Source organism: Xenopus tropicalis, chromosome 6 (genome assembly GCF_000004195.4).
Source record: "Xenopus tropicalis strain Nigerian chromosome 6, UCB_Xtro_10.0, whole genome shotgun sequence".
Lineage (NCBI taxonomy): Eukaryota > Metazoa > Chordata > Amphibia > Anura > Pipidae > Xenopus > Xenopus tropicalis.
In genome coordinates, this window is record NC_030682.2 from 103633238 (window position 1) to 103653456 (window position 20219).

The window sequence follows — 20219 nt, forward strand, 5'->3', positions numbered from 1 at the left end:
ACAGGTATCAGACCCCTTATCCGGAAACCCATTATCCAGAAAGTTCCAAATTATGGAAAGGTCATCTCCCATAGACTCCATGATAAGCAAATAATTCACAGTTTTAAAAATGATTTCCTTTTTCTCTGTAATAATAAAACAGTGCTGTGTACTTGATCCCAACCAAGATATAATTAATCCTTATTGGAGCCAAAACAATCCTATTGGGTTTAATTATGGTTTACATATTTCTTTCAGTAAGGTAGGAGATCCGAATTACGGAAAGACCCCTTATCGGAAAAACCCAGGTCCCGAGCATTCTGGATAACGGGTCCCATTACCTGTACTACTTTCAGGTGCTTTGAGGGTATCAGTATGTGAGATTATTATCCCCTGCGTTCACTATGTGGCAGTTCATAGCCAATATGTAACATCTTAGCTTGGGTTCCAGTAGCTGCTTTAGGTTACAGAATAACTTGTAAGTGCCTCGAATCCACCAGCAATGTTACCATGAATATGTTCATTTATTTAACATGGGACATACTGGCTATTTATAAGCTATGTATAAAGTCATCATTTCTGTTCATGCATTCACAAGTTATAAGAAAACTTGTGCCGTTTGACCTGATATGGATAAACCAGGAGCCCCCGCATGTATTGTTAATAATCAGCAAACATGTCTGTCATATACTGCCTAGTGAAATATTGCACCTGAATTTATTATATATTTCTTTATAAATGGAAACGTCAAGTACAGCTGATGAGTCATATTATAAATATGCAGTAATACAACACCTATAAATGTTACCAGACATTTGCCTTTCTTTTTAAACAGAGATCATACTGTGTATTTTTTAGAAAACAGCAGCTTTGGATCTGATACAGAAATATGATTAGCTGCATGCTGAGAGTTTTAGTTTAGCAACAGCAAGAGAAGCAGAGATTGCAGATTAAAGCACTAGGGATTAGTGCTGGGGAAATAATACCCAGAACCCTGTGTATAATTGCTGTCTGATTATGGTACATACCATCTTTGTGCATGAATGATTAAGGAAGTGATTCTTTCAAGATTTACCCAACACAGATTTTATGAATCTGTTATGGAGAGCTCGTTTTTCTTCCAGGCTGCTTCAGTGATGTTTCCTCTCAACACTAAGCCATTCATTAGTAACATAAACAAATATTTTATTGCCTTCTACCCAGAAAGAGAAAAACATTTGGGGAAAATCCATTACAAATGCGTGATACAAATGCCTTTTATCCTTTCTCTGCATTTTTTTATGTTTCTGACTGAGCTAAGTGAGCAAATATTACACGAGAACCATGAATAACCTGTAAAATATATCCTTACAAATGGTGCTTAATGATCAGGGGTGTAACTTCAGGGGCTCCCCCCCCCCCAAAAAAAAAAAAATTCTGGGCCCCCTCAGCACATACTCACGGGTGACCCACAACAGGAGCAAAATCGTGGGTCACCCATGATCCCTCCGCTGCACATGGCCTGCAGGGCCCTCTTTAGCTGTGGCTGTGGGGGCTGCTGCTTTGGTAGATACAATACTTTTAATAGTGTTAAATGCCTTATGTATTATAAGACAAAATGTACCCACTATTTTAACATATAAGCATAGGTGACACCACCATGTTTTGTGTCCTTATAGTTTTATATGGTTATGGAATAACCATATGGCATTGTATAAAGTAATCTTAGTAGATCTAAGTAGTTTGGGAAAGTTTATACTATCATAAACTCATACTATTGGCTTTTGTATTGCTATGTGAAAGATGATCACATATCTGGGCAGCATTAGTTTGTGGGTCCGCTACATACAAAGTGGTTGACATGCTGTCAAATGTTTCCTTTGTGTTTACATATTTGGAGGTTAACACATCAAGTGTTTTGTTTAGTCATACAAGAGTTCCACCCACACTTTGTAAATAGTCAACCAAGCAACATTTTATTGCTGTGGAGAAACAGACTGACCTCCCTATAGTATTTCTTCATAACAAACTGTACATTGCCTACAAGAGTGTGATATCAATATATAAATATAAACCCGTCATCATTTATTTCCTTTATTTTCTTGTCTCATGACAACAGCTGAGTAATCACAAACTGCTGTTGGTTATTTTATTCTGTACCTCTGGGAAATTGCACAATTTTGATTCAGTTTCAATTGAGATTTAAATATAAATACATACAGTGCAGGATTATTAATGGGGAAGATGGGATTGAAGCTTTAGGTCTGTCTTTTGGTGAAACCACCTTAAATGTTATTGTGCATGTTTGTGTTTTACATTGGGAAGAAATGTGTTAGTATTATTTGTCATTCTCTGGTATTAGAGAATAAAGCTATGATACTAAAATGTATTGATTAAATCCGTGACAGTGTGCACTTCCATGGGAAGAAAAACAATTTGACATACATATAAACAGATATTAATGTATATTTATCGGCAGGTCAAAGCAACCTAGTGTCTTTTATTTAATCCTAGTTGTAAGTTCTTGTTTATTAGAGATGCCAATCCAGAAGCAAATCTGATTTGGTTCAGCTAAAAACTTGTGACTTTAAAACAATGCAACAAACTTTTTGTTCACACGTAACAGCATTTATTGAAATTTGAAATTACAAATTAGGGTTTGGATTTAGTTTAGTACCTGGCCATATCTGAATGACACCCAAGTAAGGAAATCTGTAGGGGGTTGGGATGGGGTGCCTATGTGTTTATCAACCCTCACAAATACAGTGATGCTGAATGCAGGCAGGGTTGTATTCATGGAGGTGGCTATAAGTTTCTGAGCGCAGACACAGAGCCTTGCAGCAATTCAAATCAAGCGGAAACCAGGCAAAACATTGTGGGAGGGTTGCATTAGTTTTTTTGCACTGAGCACCCTGCACCCTGCCTTTCACAATGTAAATGACCCCCTGTAGTGCCAGTTGGTTCAGGTGGAAACGCTGCATGTTAAGCTGCTTTCTATTTCCTTCAATATCTGTTCCCATTTCAGATTTTGCTTAAAAAAAAATATATATATATATGATCTGAAATGTCTAAATGTGCTTTTGTTTATATAACTGTCCTAACAGATTATTTTTGTTTTTCCAGTAACGCGGCCTCTTAGCATGTCTCACAGTTTTGACTTGTCAGGTAAAAAGTCACCTGGCGTGATATTGTGGTGGTGGTTGTTGTCATGTGTTTCATCTAGTCCTTTGTCAGAAGCTTGCATAATGAACTTTCCATGCTTTCCTTCTCTCATGGTCAGGAAAATAACTGCTGTTCCAAGTTGGAGAATTTAAGGCTACAATTCCAGCCAAACTCTGAGCTTTACTTCCGCTCTAGTCTAACACAGATTTCACTGAAATTATGCAGCAGCTCAGCACAAGATGGAATTCAGGGGAAGCCCTGTAAGACGAGGTAGTAGATAATAAATGAAACTGGCAGTGTCCATTGTGCTGACTCACTGATATATTATGAGAAACATGCTGTCTTTGTATTTGGTTTGACACGGACTGCATTCTAATACATAATACATGACCTCGAACACCACTAGCCTTTACTATGCTGATCTAATGTTTGATTTGCTTTAGAAATCATTATAAAATTAATTATAGAATATTCCCAAATCTTGTCTTGTCCGTCAAGTTATTGGTGCCTGAAATGCAATAATATTTTATGCAAACTAAATCCCAGAAATGGCAGTTTTATTAATGCAGTCACTCTGACAGAAGCCATTCACAAAATGTTATGCTTCTTAATTAAGTACAATGTGGAGTCTGCTCTTGTAACTGAACATATACTAGGATGAATTGATATATTCAATTCATTACTTTTTTGCTAGAGTCTACATTATTTACTCAAACGGTATGTACAAGAAATTACTGGGTATCTATATCTTATAGTGTGATCATGTGAATGCAGTCGGAGTGAACACATCACATGCTATCCTTGTAAGGTGCTGTAGAGACTCATGGGAATCATGAAACAGCAGCTGATCTTTCCTGAGCATGAGAGAGCACTCTTGGGTTCATTCATCAGATATGTCATTGTTCTTCCCAATCATGTGCTATGTACAGAACTTTAACTGTATTCCTGACTGTAAATTCTTTCTGGTTTTTGTTGAACTATAGCATGACTGATGAATGAAGAGATCCTCCATGTAATTGTACTAGACCCATTGCCTTTACAAGTTTGTATGGAAATGCTGATGTAAAGTTCAAGGCCAGTATTAGTAGAGTACAAGTTCCATATTAAAAGGGGATATAGGCCTCTTAGACTGATGCCACATGAGGCTGGTTCTCTGCCTGTGGATAAAAGCTGACCTAGAATCCACCCCTATTAAAGCGGAGCCATCGTGTTGGCCTGGGTATGGGCATACAAAGCAGAATTCAGCATTAAATTGCATATGTGAGCAGTTTTGCACCAAATTCCACTTTGTGTGCCTGCACCCAGGCTGGCACAATGGCTTTGGGTGCAGGCACACAATAAGATTTTTGAAGCATAGGGGGCCCCATAAGGCATCAGCCTTAGGGGCACATTTACTAATCCACGAACGTCCGAAAAGCGTCCGAATGCGTTTTTTTCGTAATGATCAGTATTTTACGACTTTTTCGAGCGCTCATTATATGAAAAAGTCGCAACAATTCGCGAAAGTCGTAATGGCTATGAAAAAGTTGCAACAATTCGATGCGGCAAGTCGTAACGGCTACAAAAATGTCGCCAAAAAATACGAAAAAGTCGCAAAATGTTCATTTTCCAATCCAAATTTTTCCCATTCGGATTCATGGATTAGTAAATCAGCCCCTAGAGTAACTTACCAGTATTGAAATCTAACATGTATATTAGGTCAAAAAATTTAATACCTAAGGGAACAGTTACTATATTCTTAAGAAAAAACTGAAAGTACATTAAAATGATATAGCTTATTGTTTACATTAAACCATCTTTATAAATATAGTGTATATCTGTATATTAATTTTTTGAATGTGTTGAAAGACCATTTCAGATCACAAAGACTTGCAGTTGCCCTATTAAGTACAGCCCTATGTTTGACAGCTCTGTTTTCATGAGGGGCAGGGGGGAGGTAGAGTTGTTTCCTGGGTCATTGTAAATGATGCCAAATGTTTTCAATCTTAAGTTACTGTATATCTGTCAGTTCTCTATAGCCACTGGAGAATTGCTAGTCTTTTGTGTACCAAGCAATATTTTATTTGTAAAGGTGCAAAGATAAAGAATTTTCCAAAGTATCCTCCATCCTGACTTTATAATCTAAATTTAAGGATAGTAAAGTACCAAGTAAATGGTAGCTAATCCCTTTTTTTCTTAAAATGATTTAGTTGCACTACAGGGAGCAGCTGTGCTGAATGTATAAATTAAATGAAGTATCTATATTTAGAAGTTGAAGAATTTAAAGGGTGTATAAGGAAAGCAGGTTAGAGAAAATGAGTGTTTGGTAATTTTCTTTAAAATCTAAACAAAGTGAATGACTGTGTCTGATGGAATGTACAAGGAAGTCCCACAGAATCTGAGAAATTCTGTAGATCGTCTGTATACTGACGTGCGATATTGATGAATGATAAAGGAATTAAATTACAAGAGGGTAGGGAGATTTTGGAGAATATTACCCAGTAGGGGGGTGGGGGGAATTGTCTTTGCCGAAACCAGTACAAATAAATCTAATCTTACAGTTTCCAGTGCTTCCATATAAATAAGTAACACTAGAATTAGGCATTTACATTGATCTTGGTACAGTGTCCTTGGACCACTGGTAAAATGATTAATTGCACTTGTCAGTACTGAAAGAAAATTTAGAATGGCCATACACGCTAAAATTATGATCTTTACCACAACCATTGTATTAGGGCAGGGACCCCAAACCTTTACTACTCATGAACCACACTCAGATGTAAAAAGTGTTGAGCCACACAAGCATGAAAAGAGTTCTTTGGAGATGCCGAATAGGGACTGTGATTGGCTATTTAGTAGTCCCATGTGGGCTGCTGACCTGCAGGAGGCTCTGCTTGGGGTAAATCTGTGTCTCTGTGCTTCCAAAACTTTACTCCAAGCCAAAAATGTAAAAATGGCACCTACTTTGAGGCCACTGGGAGCAAAATCAAAGGGGGTGGTGAGCAACATGTTGCTCACGAACCCCTGGTTGAGGATCACTGTTATAGGGTATATATTTATAATTGGCACTTAGAAGTATTTTACTGTATGGGGCACTATGGGAGATACAGTATTGCAAAGTATTGTTTCAGCAATGCATGATGATTGTTTATGTATTAACAGCATACATTTCCTTGCTTTAACAAGGGTAGCTCCAATTATTTTATATAAAAAAGGAAAAGCTATATTTTGGGACTTTTTCATAGTTGTGGAAGAAAAAGTACCTGCATGTCATGTAGATTTTATCTTCAGGTAAATTATTACAAATCATTCAAGGTATCATATAGATAATGTCATGTGAATTAAATGCTTGCACTATTTACAAAGCACTGTAATTTTTTTTATTATGATGATGAGTTCAGTTATATATAGAATATCTATTACTTGTATTATTATGCATACAGCAGCTTTCCCTTGGGAGATACCAGTTGTTAAATGGGAAAGACAAAAGCATTCTTTTGCTCACAGAAACAGGGTCAGAAGATGTATTTAGAGATTTCACATGACAAGGACAAATGTTATAAGCTTTAATATTGTCGTAGTTATGAATATTTTTATCAGCAGTGCTATTTTGCCCCAGATTTCTAACACTGACACTAAGTAGCTGCCCGGGCCTAGGGCGGCAGAAATTTAGGGGTGGCATGCCGCCCTGCCACAACTAAATTTTTAAATTTTGCCCCCATACGGAGCAATGGGATCTTTTTCTTTAAAGACATAGGACCTTACTCTTTACTTAAAATGTTTTGGTTTTTCAGCAGGATCACATTGCTTGCACAGGGGAAGAGATAATTCTAAGTCCACACTCAGGGGCTGATAAATTAGTTATTTTTACCAAATTGGTGGCTACTGATGGCTTAGGATTTAAATATCTTTTTTCCATACTGTAATAATGTCACACTTTATATGCAGTTCCCCTACTGTTTTCTTTAAACAGACAAAACTGTGTGTCTCATAACTTCAAACAATGTGCTTCCTACTTTAAGCTGGCTATTATAAAACTAGAGGATACCAGTCTATCAGGGTAACAGGGCCACAAATCATCAGCCGTTTAATAATTTTACAGATATGAGCATTATATGTTGGAACCTATATATCAGGAACGTCCATGGGTCAGATTTATCAAAATGTGAGTTTAGAGTTCACCACACAAGAATTCACCCACTTTCTATTCATTCCTATAGGATTTTTAGAAGTGTATGTAGAGATGTACACAAGCGCTCCTCTTTATTAGCTATCCCACCTGGTGCACGGACCCTGGGGAGACGGCGCTACCCTAGCACAGTAGAAAGAAGTAGTGTTTATTACGTAAACCAACCACACAACAGTATCTCATAGAATTAAATCTAAAAACAACTGGACTTTTCTGAGTTTTTCTTGAAAACGTTTCACCATAAATCCGAGTGGCTTCTTCAGTTCAAATGACTAGTAGGGAATTCCCCGGTATTTAAACCCTTGATGGTAGTACAGTCACAGACATCCAATCACAATGGTTCCATTAAACTTATTCATTTAGGTGTTAGCTGAAACTGACAGGTGTAAGAAGGAATGATCCAATCACAATGGTACCATGATTCTCATTGATGAAGGTGTTAATGCTTCAAAGTACATGACTGGAAGTGTGAACTGTTGTGAAACTGCCGGGGTAAGGATGTCAAAGCAGAATTGTATGTTGATGACAACCACACAACGTTTCGGGGGCATACCCCTTCATCACTTTGTGTGCCAGTACCTACTTCTTTCAACTCTAATTTTCACCCATTAATAAATATGCTCCTAAAAAACCCATAGGAAGGAATATAAAGTGGGTGAATTTTCCTGTGGTGATCTCTAATCTCACATTTTGATAAATCTGCCCCTATGTCTGTTGTGGCTGATTTCCCATATAAGGCTTTTCTACCTTGTGACAATTAGGAATTTTGCATAAGTTAACATTACAGGAAAGCCAGAAAGTCTAATTGCTAATACTAGCGGTCATCTACAGGTGTATTAAATCCATATTAATACAGAAGACTGCTCTTGTACATGCTTTGCTTGAGTAGTTACACATTGGAAGCCTACTGTCTTTATTGATTTTGTGAAGGTATGTAAATAAGTGTCCTGTCAAAATAACAAGACCAGACAAACAAGTCTGTTGAACAAGCAGTATTTAAATGTTAAAAAAAGAATTGCTACATAAGGTTCAAAAAGCTGTGTTGTTGGCTTAAGGAGGAATGTCATCTTCACTACAATGGAGTCTATAAATGTCTTCTTTACTACAGTGGAGTGTTTGAAGGAGCATTGTTGCCCATAGGTAAAAGAAACCAAAAAATGAAATACTAATCATTTGCAGCTGGGTTGGATGACAACCTAACTCTTTAAGGGCTCTGGCACACGGGGAGGCAACTTCGGCGATCACGCCGCCACGTATGCCATCCCACTGACGATTTACATTTTTGCCGGTGGGATGTGATATCGCTGAGATTAGTCGCCCGCAACAAGTGAGATTTGTCGCGGGCGACTAATCTCCCCGTGTGCCAGAGCCCTAACCCATTACATCAAATGCTGTAAAATGTACATCGTTGGCATAAAAGTTCCATTGTGCTGATGCTGTAAACTCTAAGGGCAGTGGCACATGTGGAGATTAGTCGCCATGATAAATCTTCATTACCATGTCTCCTTGACATGCCATCCCACCAGCAAGAATGTAAATCACCAAGTTGCCAAGGAAACTTCGACTGACTTCGGGAAACCGAAGCGACAAGTATGCCATCCCACCGTTAATTTATAATCTTGCTGGTGGGATGGCATTGTGGAGAGATTAGTCGCCCACGGTAACAAAGATTTATCGTGGCCGACTAATCTCACCATGTGCCACTGCCATAGGGTTCTGGGTTGCTCCTTCTATTCTCTATTATCTTGCTGCATTTTTATTAACAACACCGCATGCAGCAAGATCATAGACCTGTGGCACAGAAAGGGTTTAATTGTGAGTCAGACCACACCAGACACATCACTTATAAAGACTAAAAATTGCTGACGTGATGCACACTGTGGTACAAAGGGGGTTATGGGAGGACGCCAAATCAAAGGATAATAAAAGTAACATGTAATGAATGTGCTACTGATGTGGTACTTTTAGCCGTCCTTCAAAGCATTGCGGATTTGGAAATCCATTTATAACCCTGAATATTGTTTTGCAGTACTTGTAATTGTGACACTCAGCATCTGTCTCTTTATTCCCTCTTCATGTAGGAGTTATGTGTAACATTTCCATTAAAGGAATAGTTCAGTGTAAAAATGAAACAGTAAAATGGACTGTGCAAAATAAAATATGTTTTCAATATAGTTAGTTAGTTAGGCAAAAATGTAATTTATAAAGGCTGGAGTGGGCAGATGTCTAACATAATGGCCAGAACACTACTTCCTGGTTTCAGCTCTCTAAGTTGTTAGTCAGTAACAAATCAGTGACTTGAGGGGGGGCCGTATGGGACATAACTGTTCAGTTAGTTTGCATTTGAATCTGACCTGCGTGCTCACAAACTAACTGAACAGTTATGTCCCATGTGGCCCCTCCCTTAAGTCACTGACTAATTAAGAGATTAGAGAGCTGAAAGCAGAGTTCTGGCTATTATGTTAGACATTTGCTTACTCTGGCCTTTATAGATTATATTTTTTCCTAACTAACTATATTAGAAATATTTTTTATTTTGTGCAGTCTATCCACATTACCCAGTTTCATTTTTTCACTGAACTGTTCCTTTAAAAGTTAGGTCTAATATACCTTTTGGAGCTCCATTTCCTAGTAGGTATATTGGAGGTAGCTCAAATAACTGATTCAGGTCCAAACAAACTGACTTTGGCACAAATCCTGCATGGAGAGACTTTCTGATGATTTTAAAAGAATGAGCGCTAATACATCTTCTAGACAAAAGGTGCACCCCCTCATGCTAAATTAGACCTAGCTGTCAATCAATATCTAACCTCACTTCTGCATAAAGAGACAATAAATAAGAGAGACGGATGCTGAGAGGGAAATAATAAAATTCAGTATGATGAAGCTTATGTAAAATTTAAATTTTAGTGATAGTTCCCCTTTAAATAATGTGCCAGTTCACAAAGTAGGAGGGTTAAGCCTTTTTTGGGAGTAAACTTTGTGAACTGGCACATTATTTAAACTTACCTATCACTTAGGGGCACATTTATCAAAGTACAATTGATTCTGAATACAAAAAAATCGTATTTTTTCTAAGTTTTTGTACTGTGCATATTTTCGCCGATTCCTTTACTAATTTGCTCAACTTTTTTGTACTGTGCGTCAAAATTTATGCAACAAAATCGTATTTGTCACAACGAGTTTGAAAGTTTTGGATCCATTCAAACTTCGGTATCTTGACTTTCGTGTAGCCAGGTTGGAGCTGCAGAGTGCCACTGAGTCCTATGGGAGGATTCTAAAATCATGCACAGAAGGATCAAAGCCAGAAAGGTTTTCCTGCCATTTACGATCGTTCAGATACAAAAATGTCATGACTTTCAGATTGCCAATACGATATTATCATGACTATTACGATTTTTTCATAAGCATTTTCGGAACATTTTTCGTCAGAAATTATCGTATTTAATCCGAATTTCACCCATTTCGGGATTCGAACTTGTACTTTGATTAATCTGTCCCTATGTCTGTATACCTGACAAAAGGGCCCACCCCCAAAATATTGTGTATGATGGAATAAATGCAATGGAGATTCACCACATTGCAGAGTTCTGTGTGCCAGTCAGCTTGTTTGGTTTACTATATCCATATTTATGATTTGTTACATGCCCATTTGTTAAAATTGTTGTATTTCTTAAGAGCCCAGTTTCAGTATCCATAGCTTTTTTTAATTGTAAGAAGAAATTCTTCTTGTGGTTTATAGGAATGTTGAGTACTAGTATACAGTTGGTCAGTTTTCCAACCTGCAACAAACCTATGGACAAGCAACATTCCCTGGTCCTGAGAGTCCATTGGAATTAACATCAGTGGAAGAGATATGGTGTCTCCCACAAGGTTTTCATCCCAGGGTTAACGTTTTATACATACAGTATATATATATATATATATATATATATATTTTTTTTTTTTTTTTTCAGAATTAAATCATAGCTGGACTGCACCTACTTTTCCTGCATGTGTGTGTTTGTGCATGTGTGTGCCTCATTTCCAGTGCTGGTAATGCCTTTTGTGAGTCACACTTGTTCTGCATTGTAAGGAAGGGAAAGGCAGAGTTTGTACGTACCCGGATTATGTAACGTATGTTACACATTCTCCTTCTTTATAGTGTGACTGTACAAACTCTGTCCTTGTGAGCAACACTGTTTCTTTACATGTAGTTGTTGGCAATACACTGAATTTAATGTTTTATTGCATAACTTAGTGTTATAACAACCACACCTTGCCATTTGCCTGTAGACGAAAGAGCAAAATATAATGGTCTTAATTTGTAGGTTTCATATGTGTGAGAGAATTAGCCCAGCACAGTTAAGTTAATTGTGCAGTTTATTGTTAGCACAGTTCCGTTCAGCAACTCCTACTTCTGCAGCCTGCAATTACATAGACAGCCAATGACATCAGCCCACTCTTCTCAAATTATAAATATCTCTGAATTCATACACATTTATATATCCGCAAGTAAGATACTGGCTAAAATAATAAATTATCTGTCATTTTAGAGTTCTTTAGGGCAATTAAAGGGGTAATTCACCTTTAAGTCAATTTTTAGTGTGGGTGATTCTTAATTTCTTTTAGAAAGGGCAATTCTTAATTGCTTTTCAGTTGGTCTTTTTTTTATAGTTTCTAAATTATTTGCCTTTTTCTTCTTTATAGCTTTCAAATGGGGGTCACTGACCCCAGCAAACAAAAATGATTGCTCTGTTAGGCTACAATGGTTTTGCTACTTTTTATTATTTACCTTTCTATTGAGCCATGCTTCTATTCATGTTCCAGTTTCTCATTCAAACCACTGGCTGGTTGCTATGGTAATTTAAACCCTAGCAATCAGATACCTGCTGAAATTCCAAACTAGAGAGCTGCTAAACAAAAGGCTAAATAAAAAACACAGAAAATAAAAAGATAAGACGAAAAGCTAATTGTCCCAGAATATCAAGCTCTACATGATACTAAAAGTTAATTTTGTGGTGATCAAGCCCTTTAACAATTATGTCCATACTTTAAATTTACAGATGTATCTACTCCTGAAGCAACAAGAAAAGTGTCTGACAAAACAGTTTTAAATGGTGGGGTGACGCCTAAAGCCAAGGTCAATGGGCACCCGATGCAGGTGGCAGTACAGAGGAAGAAGCTCCTGAAGGCTCCAGCCTTGGCCGAGTTTGAGAGTTCAGAATCAGAGGTAAATACTAATTAAATAACCTGCATTAAAGCCTGTGACAGACAGGGAGATTAGTCGCCGCGCGAGAAATCTCCCTTGTCGCGGGCGACTAATCTCCCGGAAATGCCATCCCACCGGCGAATAAATTACCAGTGGGATGGCGTATGCGGCATTCGCCCACAGGCCCCCCTGACTCAGGTGGATTCTGTTCTCAAGCTAGTCTTAGTTACGTCTACTATGGCCTTGAAGCCAGAACCACCTATTTGGCAAAGAGCAGCTTCTTGTGTTCTCTGCTGTGAACAGATATTTCTATGTGCGTGCACTGGTAAACTGGTAACGCCTATGTGTTTCTTATTACATATGCTGCTATGTCACAAAGTCTGTAAAAACCCTGTGCTCTGTTTGTGCTATAGTTCTGACTCTTGGCTTTCTTCAGAACTTACATACTTGTCAATAAACGTTACCTATTTGCCTCAAACGACTTTTGCTATCCTAATGTCTCTAATAATACATAGGTTATTTGTGCCTATAATGGGCATAGAGAGACAAATATCGTTTTTGTCATTTGACTCATAAATACTTGCTATGAGGCAAGCCTAAATATGGGTTTGGAATTATTGCTTGATTGGCCTTAACATGAACATTGGAATTGGAAATCATTTTAAGAATTGATTCCTGGTGTGTATTCTTAGTAACCAGTTGATGTATAGATTATATTGGACCCTTTGCCTGCTTTTTTTGTATATGATCAATATAGCATTGTGCTAGGAGTAAAATTAGAACACAGCACTATTTATTGTAGGTGAGTAAGCAAAAAGGGGTTTGGAAGGAAAATGGATTTCTGCATAGAGGAAAAAAACCCATTAGATCCTAGGGCAGGTATATAACCCTCTTGACACTGCTGGTACAGGCAGTTTCAGTGCAAAAATGTGCAGTAGAATGTCAAGCGGTTCCTACTTAAGTGAGTGAGAAGGGGCAGGTGCAGATTTAGGTGCTTCTCCATTGGCATAAATATGCCAGTGATGTCCTTTTTATGCTTGCGTGACGAATTCTATTTCTTGGTGATCATGTGACATGTGATCATGTGATATTTTTGTTTGCCCTCTGATTAACAAGAGAAACCCTCTTCGGAGTTAGCATGCCAGCTGTGTGTGTGTGGAAGTATCTTGGGGACCTACAGACAAGTAATATTTTTTTTGGTGTAAATGGGTCAGTCGAGAAGGGGTGTCATGACTCAGTGTGACTAGGGTTGTAGCACCCTGGAATTCACCCCCTCAGAGACCCCGCCCAAAAGGACAAAACAGGATCAAATACCCTATAGCATAAAAGGTTGATTTATTTATTGACATTTATTTCACTGCTTCTTGGAATGCTTGGTGCTGATTTAGTGATAAACTGTGATTGGGTTGTTAAATACTTTCCTCGTGTACTCCTGGGCTTCTCTCTCTTGGTTTATATTGTGTGGAAAGCAAAGGTTATGGCATTTAGAGTATATACTCATAAATGGTTGCAGTGCATTTTCTGTGTGGCATGATCCTATGCATATCATAGCATGGCAAAAAAATGTATTCATTGACCCCATTACTTAACTTGGGTCTGTATATAATGATTCAGACTGATACTGAAGACAGAAAAAGAGGTCTATTTTGTTTCAGCATTAATATTTTTTTTCCTGTGAGTACAGATCTGTAGGGATGTGATTAGATCATTAGCACATGCTTTTCTCACAGGGTAAACACTTAAACAGTGAGGCGGAGGCACATACCCATACAGATAGGATGCTACTCTGCTTTAGTGTTACTCATATAAAGGGATTAAATGCCTGCCTCAACCATTAGCTTCCCATGTATTGCAGTAACATAATTAATAACCCTCATCCCAATGGAGCAACAAACAAGTGGAAGATCTGCATGCTGTTAAATTAATCATGGCAAATTGCAGATGAATAAACTACTCCACATTATTTGGTGCTGGGCACTCTTTAGTTCTAAGAGAAGCAAAATGGCTTTATCACTATTAGAATGACTTGTTTTGCTTTTTTCCATAGGGACTCCCATTTTAATCACATGGTCATTCCTAGGATTCCTCACACGAATTTCAGATGCTCTGAATGTTGAGATTATAATGCTGCATATTGTGCCTCCCACATAAACTTAACGCTGGGATTTTCCCCTGTATTGTTTGCCTATAATGCTCTATTGGGCGGCTCGCATCTTCCAAGATGTTAAACTAAAATGGCCAACAACCCCTATCAATAGCTGGTGGAGGGAAGCTAGAAGTTTATGGCTTACAGCTGTAGTTGTTTGTTAATTTCTAAACTGTTACTGATACTTTTTTCTGTAGGAGGACACAGTGCACAAATCAACGAGCAGCAGTAGTGTGTCTACTTCCCAGCCAGATGATGTCTCCCCGGAATCTGCATCCAGCAGGAAATGTAAGAGATGCCTTGCACTCACCAGCAGTACTTACCAGCATTACAGCCATTTAACAGAGGCTGTCTTAAAAGAATGATTGTAAAATAATGTATAGTGGTTCATTGTCTATGTATTTACCATTCATGTTCTAAAACTGGCTATAGATAGTGGTCACAGGGTTGGAATTATTATTACTACTAATGTATTTATAAGGCACCAACATGTTCCCCAGCTGTATACTGCAGAAGGGTGTATACATGAAACATACGGATTATAATAATATAATGGAGGGTTATGTAATTAAAGACACTAAATTTGCCCAGAAGCAGTAACCCATAGCATCCAATAAGCAGATAGAATTTACTGGCCACCTGTTTTGCTATGCGTTAGTGCTACTGGGAAACTTTGGGGTATATTTATCATGCTGTGTAAAAAGTGGAGTGAAGCATTAGCGGTGATGTTGCCCAGAGCAACCAATCAGCAATTAGATTTCAATAGTTAGATAACCAAAGCAAAGCATCTGGCTTCTATGAGCAACATCACTAGTAATGTTTCACTCCACTTTTTACACAGCATGATAAATATACCCCTTAGTGTATTTTATTACTTACGTGGTAAAGACCTGTACTGGAGGTAAAAAGGCCCAGCTCATTAGTGCATACAATGTAAAAGGAGTAGGTAGAATGAGACGCAAGGGGAGGGGAAGCCACGAAACTAAAGCTAATAATGTATATTGCTTAACTACTGTCATAATTGTGAAGTCAGACCCTCTCTTCGCAGATTTTCTTTACATATGGTATGGGAAATTGACAAATTCGATGTTTAATAGTGCTGTCCTTTTGCCAGATGCAGTAACATAGATGCAACTGGAACAAGCTGCAGGGTGCACTTTGCAATGTGCTTTTGATAGGCTTAAATGGCAATTTGTGCCTGTCCAAGCTTAAATGAGCTCTTATGTGCATATGTATCCCACATCAGCTTAATGTTATTTGTTTTCTATTTTTTTATTTAGCTCCCCCGAAATTCCTACCCATATCTTCTACCCCTCAACCTGAGAGACGTCAAGCTCCTCAAAGACGCCACTCTATTGAGAAGGAGACACCAACCAACGTACGTCAGTTCATTCCTCCATCACGACAGAGCTCGAGATCCCTGGTAAGAAATCCTATACAGCTCCAGGAAGTCCATGTTATCATCATTTCTATTATTATTCTTTATAGAGCATCAGCACAATGTACTGTACTATTAACAAAAAAAGTGGCAGGCTCATAATAAAGCAGATGTTGAGAGGGCCTTAATAAGCTTAGTATACATTGTTTTTATTGACAATTTTGGCAAGCAGTACTGTAGGTTGTAAGTTCTTATATGCTGTATATAAAGCCAGGCTGTTAATGGGAAATCTCAATCTAAGAGCAGATAAAACTAGTAGGACCAAAGTCCTTTGTCTAACTACACATAAACTTCAGAATGGATATCCAATATATAAAAATATATATATTTATAACTATAACTGTTACCCACAATTCTTGAAGGAAAAAACAATAGTCCCATCTTATATTTCAGGTATGAGATGGCAATAATATAGCATTATATTTTCCTGTACTGGACACTAATCAACAATATTATACACTGCCATGTGCCTTTCTATGTTGTATCTGCAGAATCCAACTCAGTTTCCTAGATTTTTGTACTCTATATTATACTGATATTTAATAGATTAAGAGAATGTTTCCATTCTCCATGTGTCATACAGAAGGTTCACCAGACATTCCAACATAAGCATCATGTGCTATAGCACGAGCTGTATTAGTGCCAGACTGTGGCCTCGGTTTCTTAACTTGCCTGTGCTTGATGAAAAGAAGGGTTTTCGCCTCACTGGAGACTGAATGTCATGTATGCTTGCAGACTTAAACCTCACATGATCCTTCTTCCTGCAAGCAAGCTAAATATCTGCAATTCTGACAAAGACTTAAAAAGTCGCAGTTACTAATCGCTATGTGTGTCTTCACCCTTAGTGTGCAAGGCTTTTTCTAGTTGGGTACAGACTGTGAGAATTACAATTGTGCCAAGACTCATGCATTTTGCAGTGCAAGGACATATAAGTGAAAAGCATTAGCCTCCTGATACCGATAATGTCTGGAAGCACAATTATGCTGAAAATAATCGCATGTATACATTCAATTTAGTGGTTTGTATAATGTCATTTAAGCATCTTTCCAATATACATATTTTTAGTGCTTTAAAAGTTATTTCTAAATGTAATTGCTGCTAAAAGCAATGTCTGTGTGCTGACTCTTGTGAACCCTTGTGAACAGACCTGTCTTGGCTGGAGAAGAACTGACTTCAGCTGCATTGTCAGAAAGCCACTAGCCCAGAAAGGGAAAAACTAGGGTTGCCTACTTTGTGTGGCGGCGGGTCCAGCAGGGGTGGGTGAGGTTCTGAGCATAACTGATTATGATGTAGAGCAGAGCAATGACAAGGCAGCTTGTGATTGGCTGCATTTTGCAGCCGCTCACTGGTTTTAAAGGCAATAACATTTGCAAATATGTTTTCAACTATGGACAATTTGTAATGAATGTATTTTTGGAAAATTTCTTTGTACATTTTCTTTCATTAGGTTAAGTTTTATTTTTGAGTGTTTGTCCTCTTCAGCAAACATCTGGCTGGCTGCAATAATTCACTGTACTAGTACAAAATGTTTCTGTGTTCCTATATAACACGCTTATTGCATGTTACAGGACAATTACTGTTTTTTTAATTGATATTACTTTAATGGTCTTTAATGCATAATGATTGATTTTGTTTTGCATCTTTCATCTTAGCCTCTCCTTTATTTCCCCTTGGTAAATGTCTTATTAGACAGAGCTTGATATTTATGAAACCTACTGGACCAGGGTGTCAATTCACAACAAAAAAGTCATTCTGAGCAACTAGCAGTGAGCGCAGGTTTTATATGGGCAAATACTAAACGCACTTGAACCCTCATTATTGGAAACAACCATTGCGTGACTTGAGAAATTCACAATGTGAACATTTTACCTTTTAGCTCCTATATTAAAAGGCAAACATTTATTGACATACATGCTTTTAACATTTATTGGTTTTGTATTGGATGAAATGTCTGTGTGCTCTTTGTAACTGGGTCTCCATCCTTCTGTGACTATTATATTTATTTGTCGCCCTCTAGTGAGAACAAAATTGAAGGACAGCTGTTTTCTCCAAGTGCCAATGAGATACAGTTCTTTCTAGATTGTGTCCCTTTTGTACATCTACCTGTTTGCCTGGTACTTTTTGCAGACCAGTCCAGACAAGGGTTTTATTTCTTATATCTTAAATCTTAATTTGATGTTTAGTATAAAACCCCTATTATATCCCTTTGCTCTCCTCCTGCATCTAACAGATAGTTTTGTCTCCATGTTGGTAGCCAGGCGCTACATTAGTCTGCCTCCAAGAATAAGAGCGTGTGGATTCCGTTGTGCCAAGCATTTCATTCTACCTCCTGTTTGTTATTCAGGTCCCTAGGATAACCCGTTTTTTTCAAAGGATGCCATTTCGACCATTTTCCTCCATACACACAGCTTCCCTGCTGGGCTCTCATCTTTTTGAAGCAGCTGTATTTGGGGCAGCAGGGGCTGTGTTTTATCTGTTTGGGAAAGCTTATTCCAGCAGGTGGAGACACCCCCAGGTTTGCATTGTTCATCCGTCTCTGGTAAAATGATCATATCGTTTGGTTGGAGCAGTGCCTCAACGTTTGGGTTTGACCAGCAACTGGCACCTGCGCCCCCATCTTGATTGCACAGCGGGGGCCACTCTCTGTGATTTGTTGCTTTTTCAATCACCTTGCCATTAGCTATATCATGATCAAATAATGCAGCAAATCTTTAACGCAACACCATTGAATTGATTACATAGGGCCCAAGTCATTAATGAACTTTCTTAATATATTTTTTACACTATATATTCCATCTTCATGCCTGTAGGTATGTATGTGTAGGTATATATTACATTCATTCAGCACATGAATGTATAGCCCTTTTATTCTCACAGAAAATGTCTATGTGCTAAAATCTAGCCTTCTGGTCTTTTTTGTTTCTTTTGCTACTCATGGGTCACTCAGAATTGCATATCGTAGAGCATCAAATTTAAACTGGACATCTAGGGACTTTAATATATACTTTTTAGATGGATGTCTCCAGGTTAGAGTGGAAGGTTGAAATTGCATAACTCAAGGATCTTCTACCTCTGTACTACCCAGTACTACCTCTAACCATACAGAAGCATTGTCCTTTGCACTTTTATACTTGTTTCCTTCCCACCAAAAGACCCCTGATGCTACTTCTACATAACATTTTTTTCCCCATTCCTTAAAAGTGAAGTTGATTCTAAGAAATTTCCTGAGAAAGTCATACACTACATTACATGTGGCATTGGCCTTAAGGGGTAATAACTCCTGAGAAATCATAACTGCTAAACATTGTGCACAAATACACACTGTGCCCTATATTGTGCCTATATGGGAAGGTACATTGTGGTTTTGATTAGCTGAACTAGAATATTCCATGCTTGTTGCTCCCTGTATTGACTTGTTGAATAGGCATGGTCTGTATATTATATATGCAGTTTTAGAACTACAATTACAGAGAATCATTTTAGCAGACAATGCAGATAAAGAAATCCGTTCAGGTTGTTGCATTAAAGATTGCATAATTGCTTTTTCTTACATTTAAAAACATTAGCATTGTGCCAATTGAAATCCCGAACACATTCACTGTGGTGATTCTGTTTGTCATATACCTTAATATTACTAATTTTCTTTTCAGGAAATATAAGTACTCTTGAGTGCAGCACTGAAGAGTTAGATGCAGTTCTATAGCGCTTTACTCTGTACTCATATTTGCATCAGCTTTCCCCAGCCATGTTTTGATGCCAATGGGAGAACCATATCTAAATGATTTACAGTGTGTTAGCTGTACTGTTCAGTTGCAGTTCATCAGTTATTATAAGAAGATTAGGGGATAACTTGGACTATAGAAGTAGTATAGATACTCTTGTATGTTGTAGAACAGGTTATTTTCCCAGTACGTGCCATAAATGAGAACCGGCAGATACATATTGGGAGGCTTCTTCCAGCTGTCTTTTCACTCCATTCCCTATATATTTACCTTATTTCACTGCTTGTCCTTTGTCTTCCTTCTGCCCCAGTTTTGCACTCCTACCTTATTTTCCTTTCTTGCTCTTCTTCAAATGCCCCACTTATGACCTCCTTTGTTATGCTCCTGCCTTCCTTCTTTACCAGTCCTGCCCTCCTTCATTATGCTTCAGTTTT

The 20219-nt window shown here is 38.0% G+C and overlaps 1 protein-coding gene across 5 annotated transcripts in view; it reads left to right on the plus strand.

The window, feature by feature from the left end:
• Nucleotides 1-20219, plus strand: part of spire1 (spire-type actin nucleation factor 1) — a 103300-nt gene that overhangs the window by 74174 nt on the left and 8907 nt on the right. For 2 of the 5 annotated variants that reach the window (XM_031903692.1, XM_031903693.1), the window contains exons 9-12: nt 3082-3123; nt 12334-12500; nt 14823-14913; nt 15906-16048. In XM_031903692.1, the coding sequence (XP_031759552.1) occupies nt 3082-3123; nt 12334-12500; nt 14823-14913; nt 15906-16048 (443 nt within the window). Of the gene's footprint in view, nt 1-3081; nt 3124-12333; nt 12501-14822; nt 14914-15905; nt 16049-18407; nt 18579-20219 lie in introns of all 5 variants that reach the window. The other 3 variants (XM_031903690.1, XM_031903691.1, XM_031903694.1) reach the window with 3 other exon arrangements.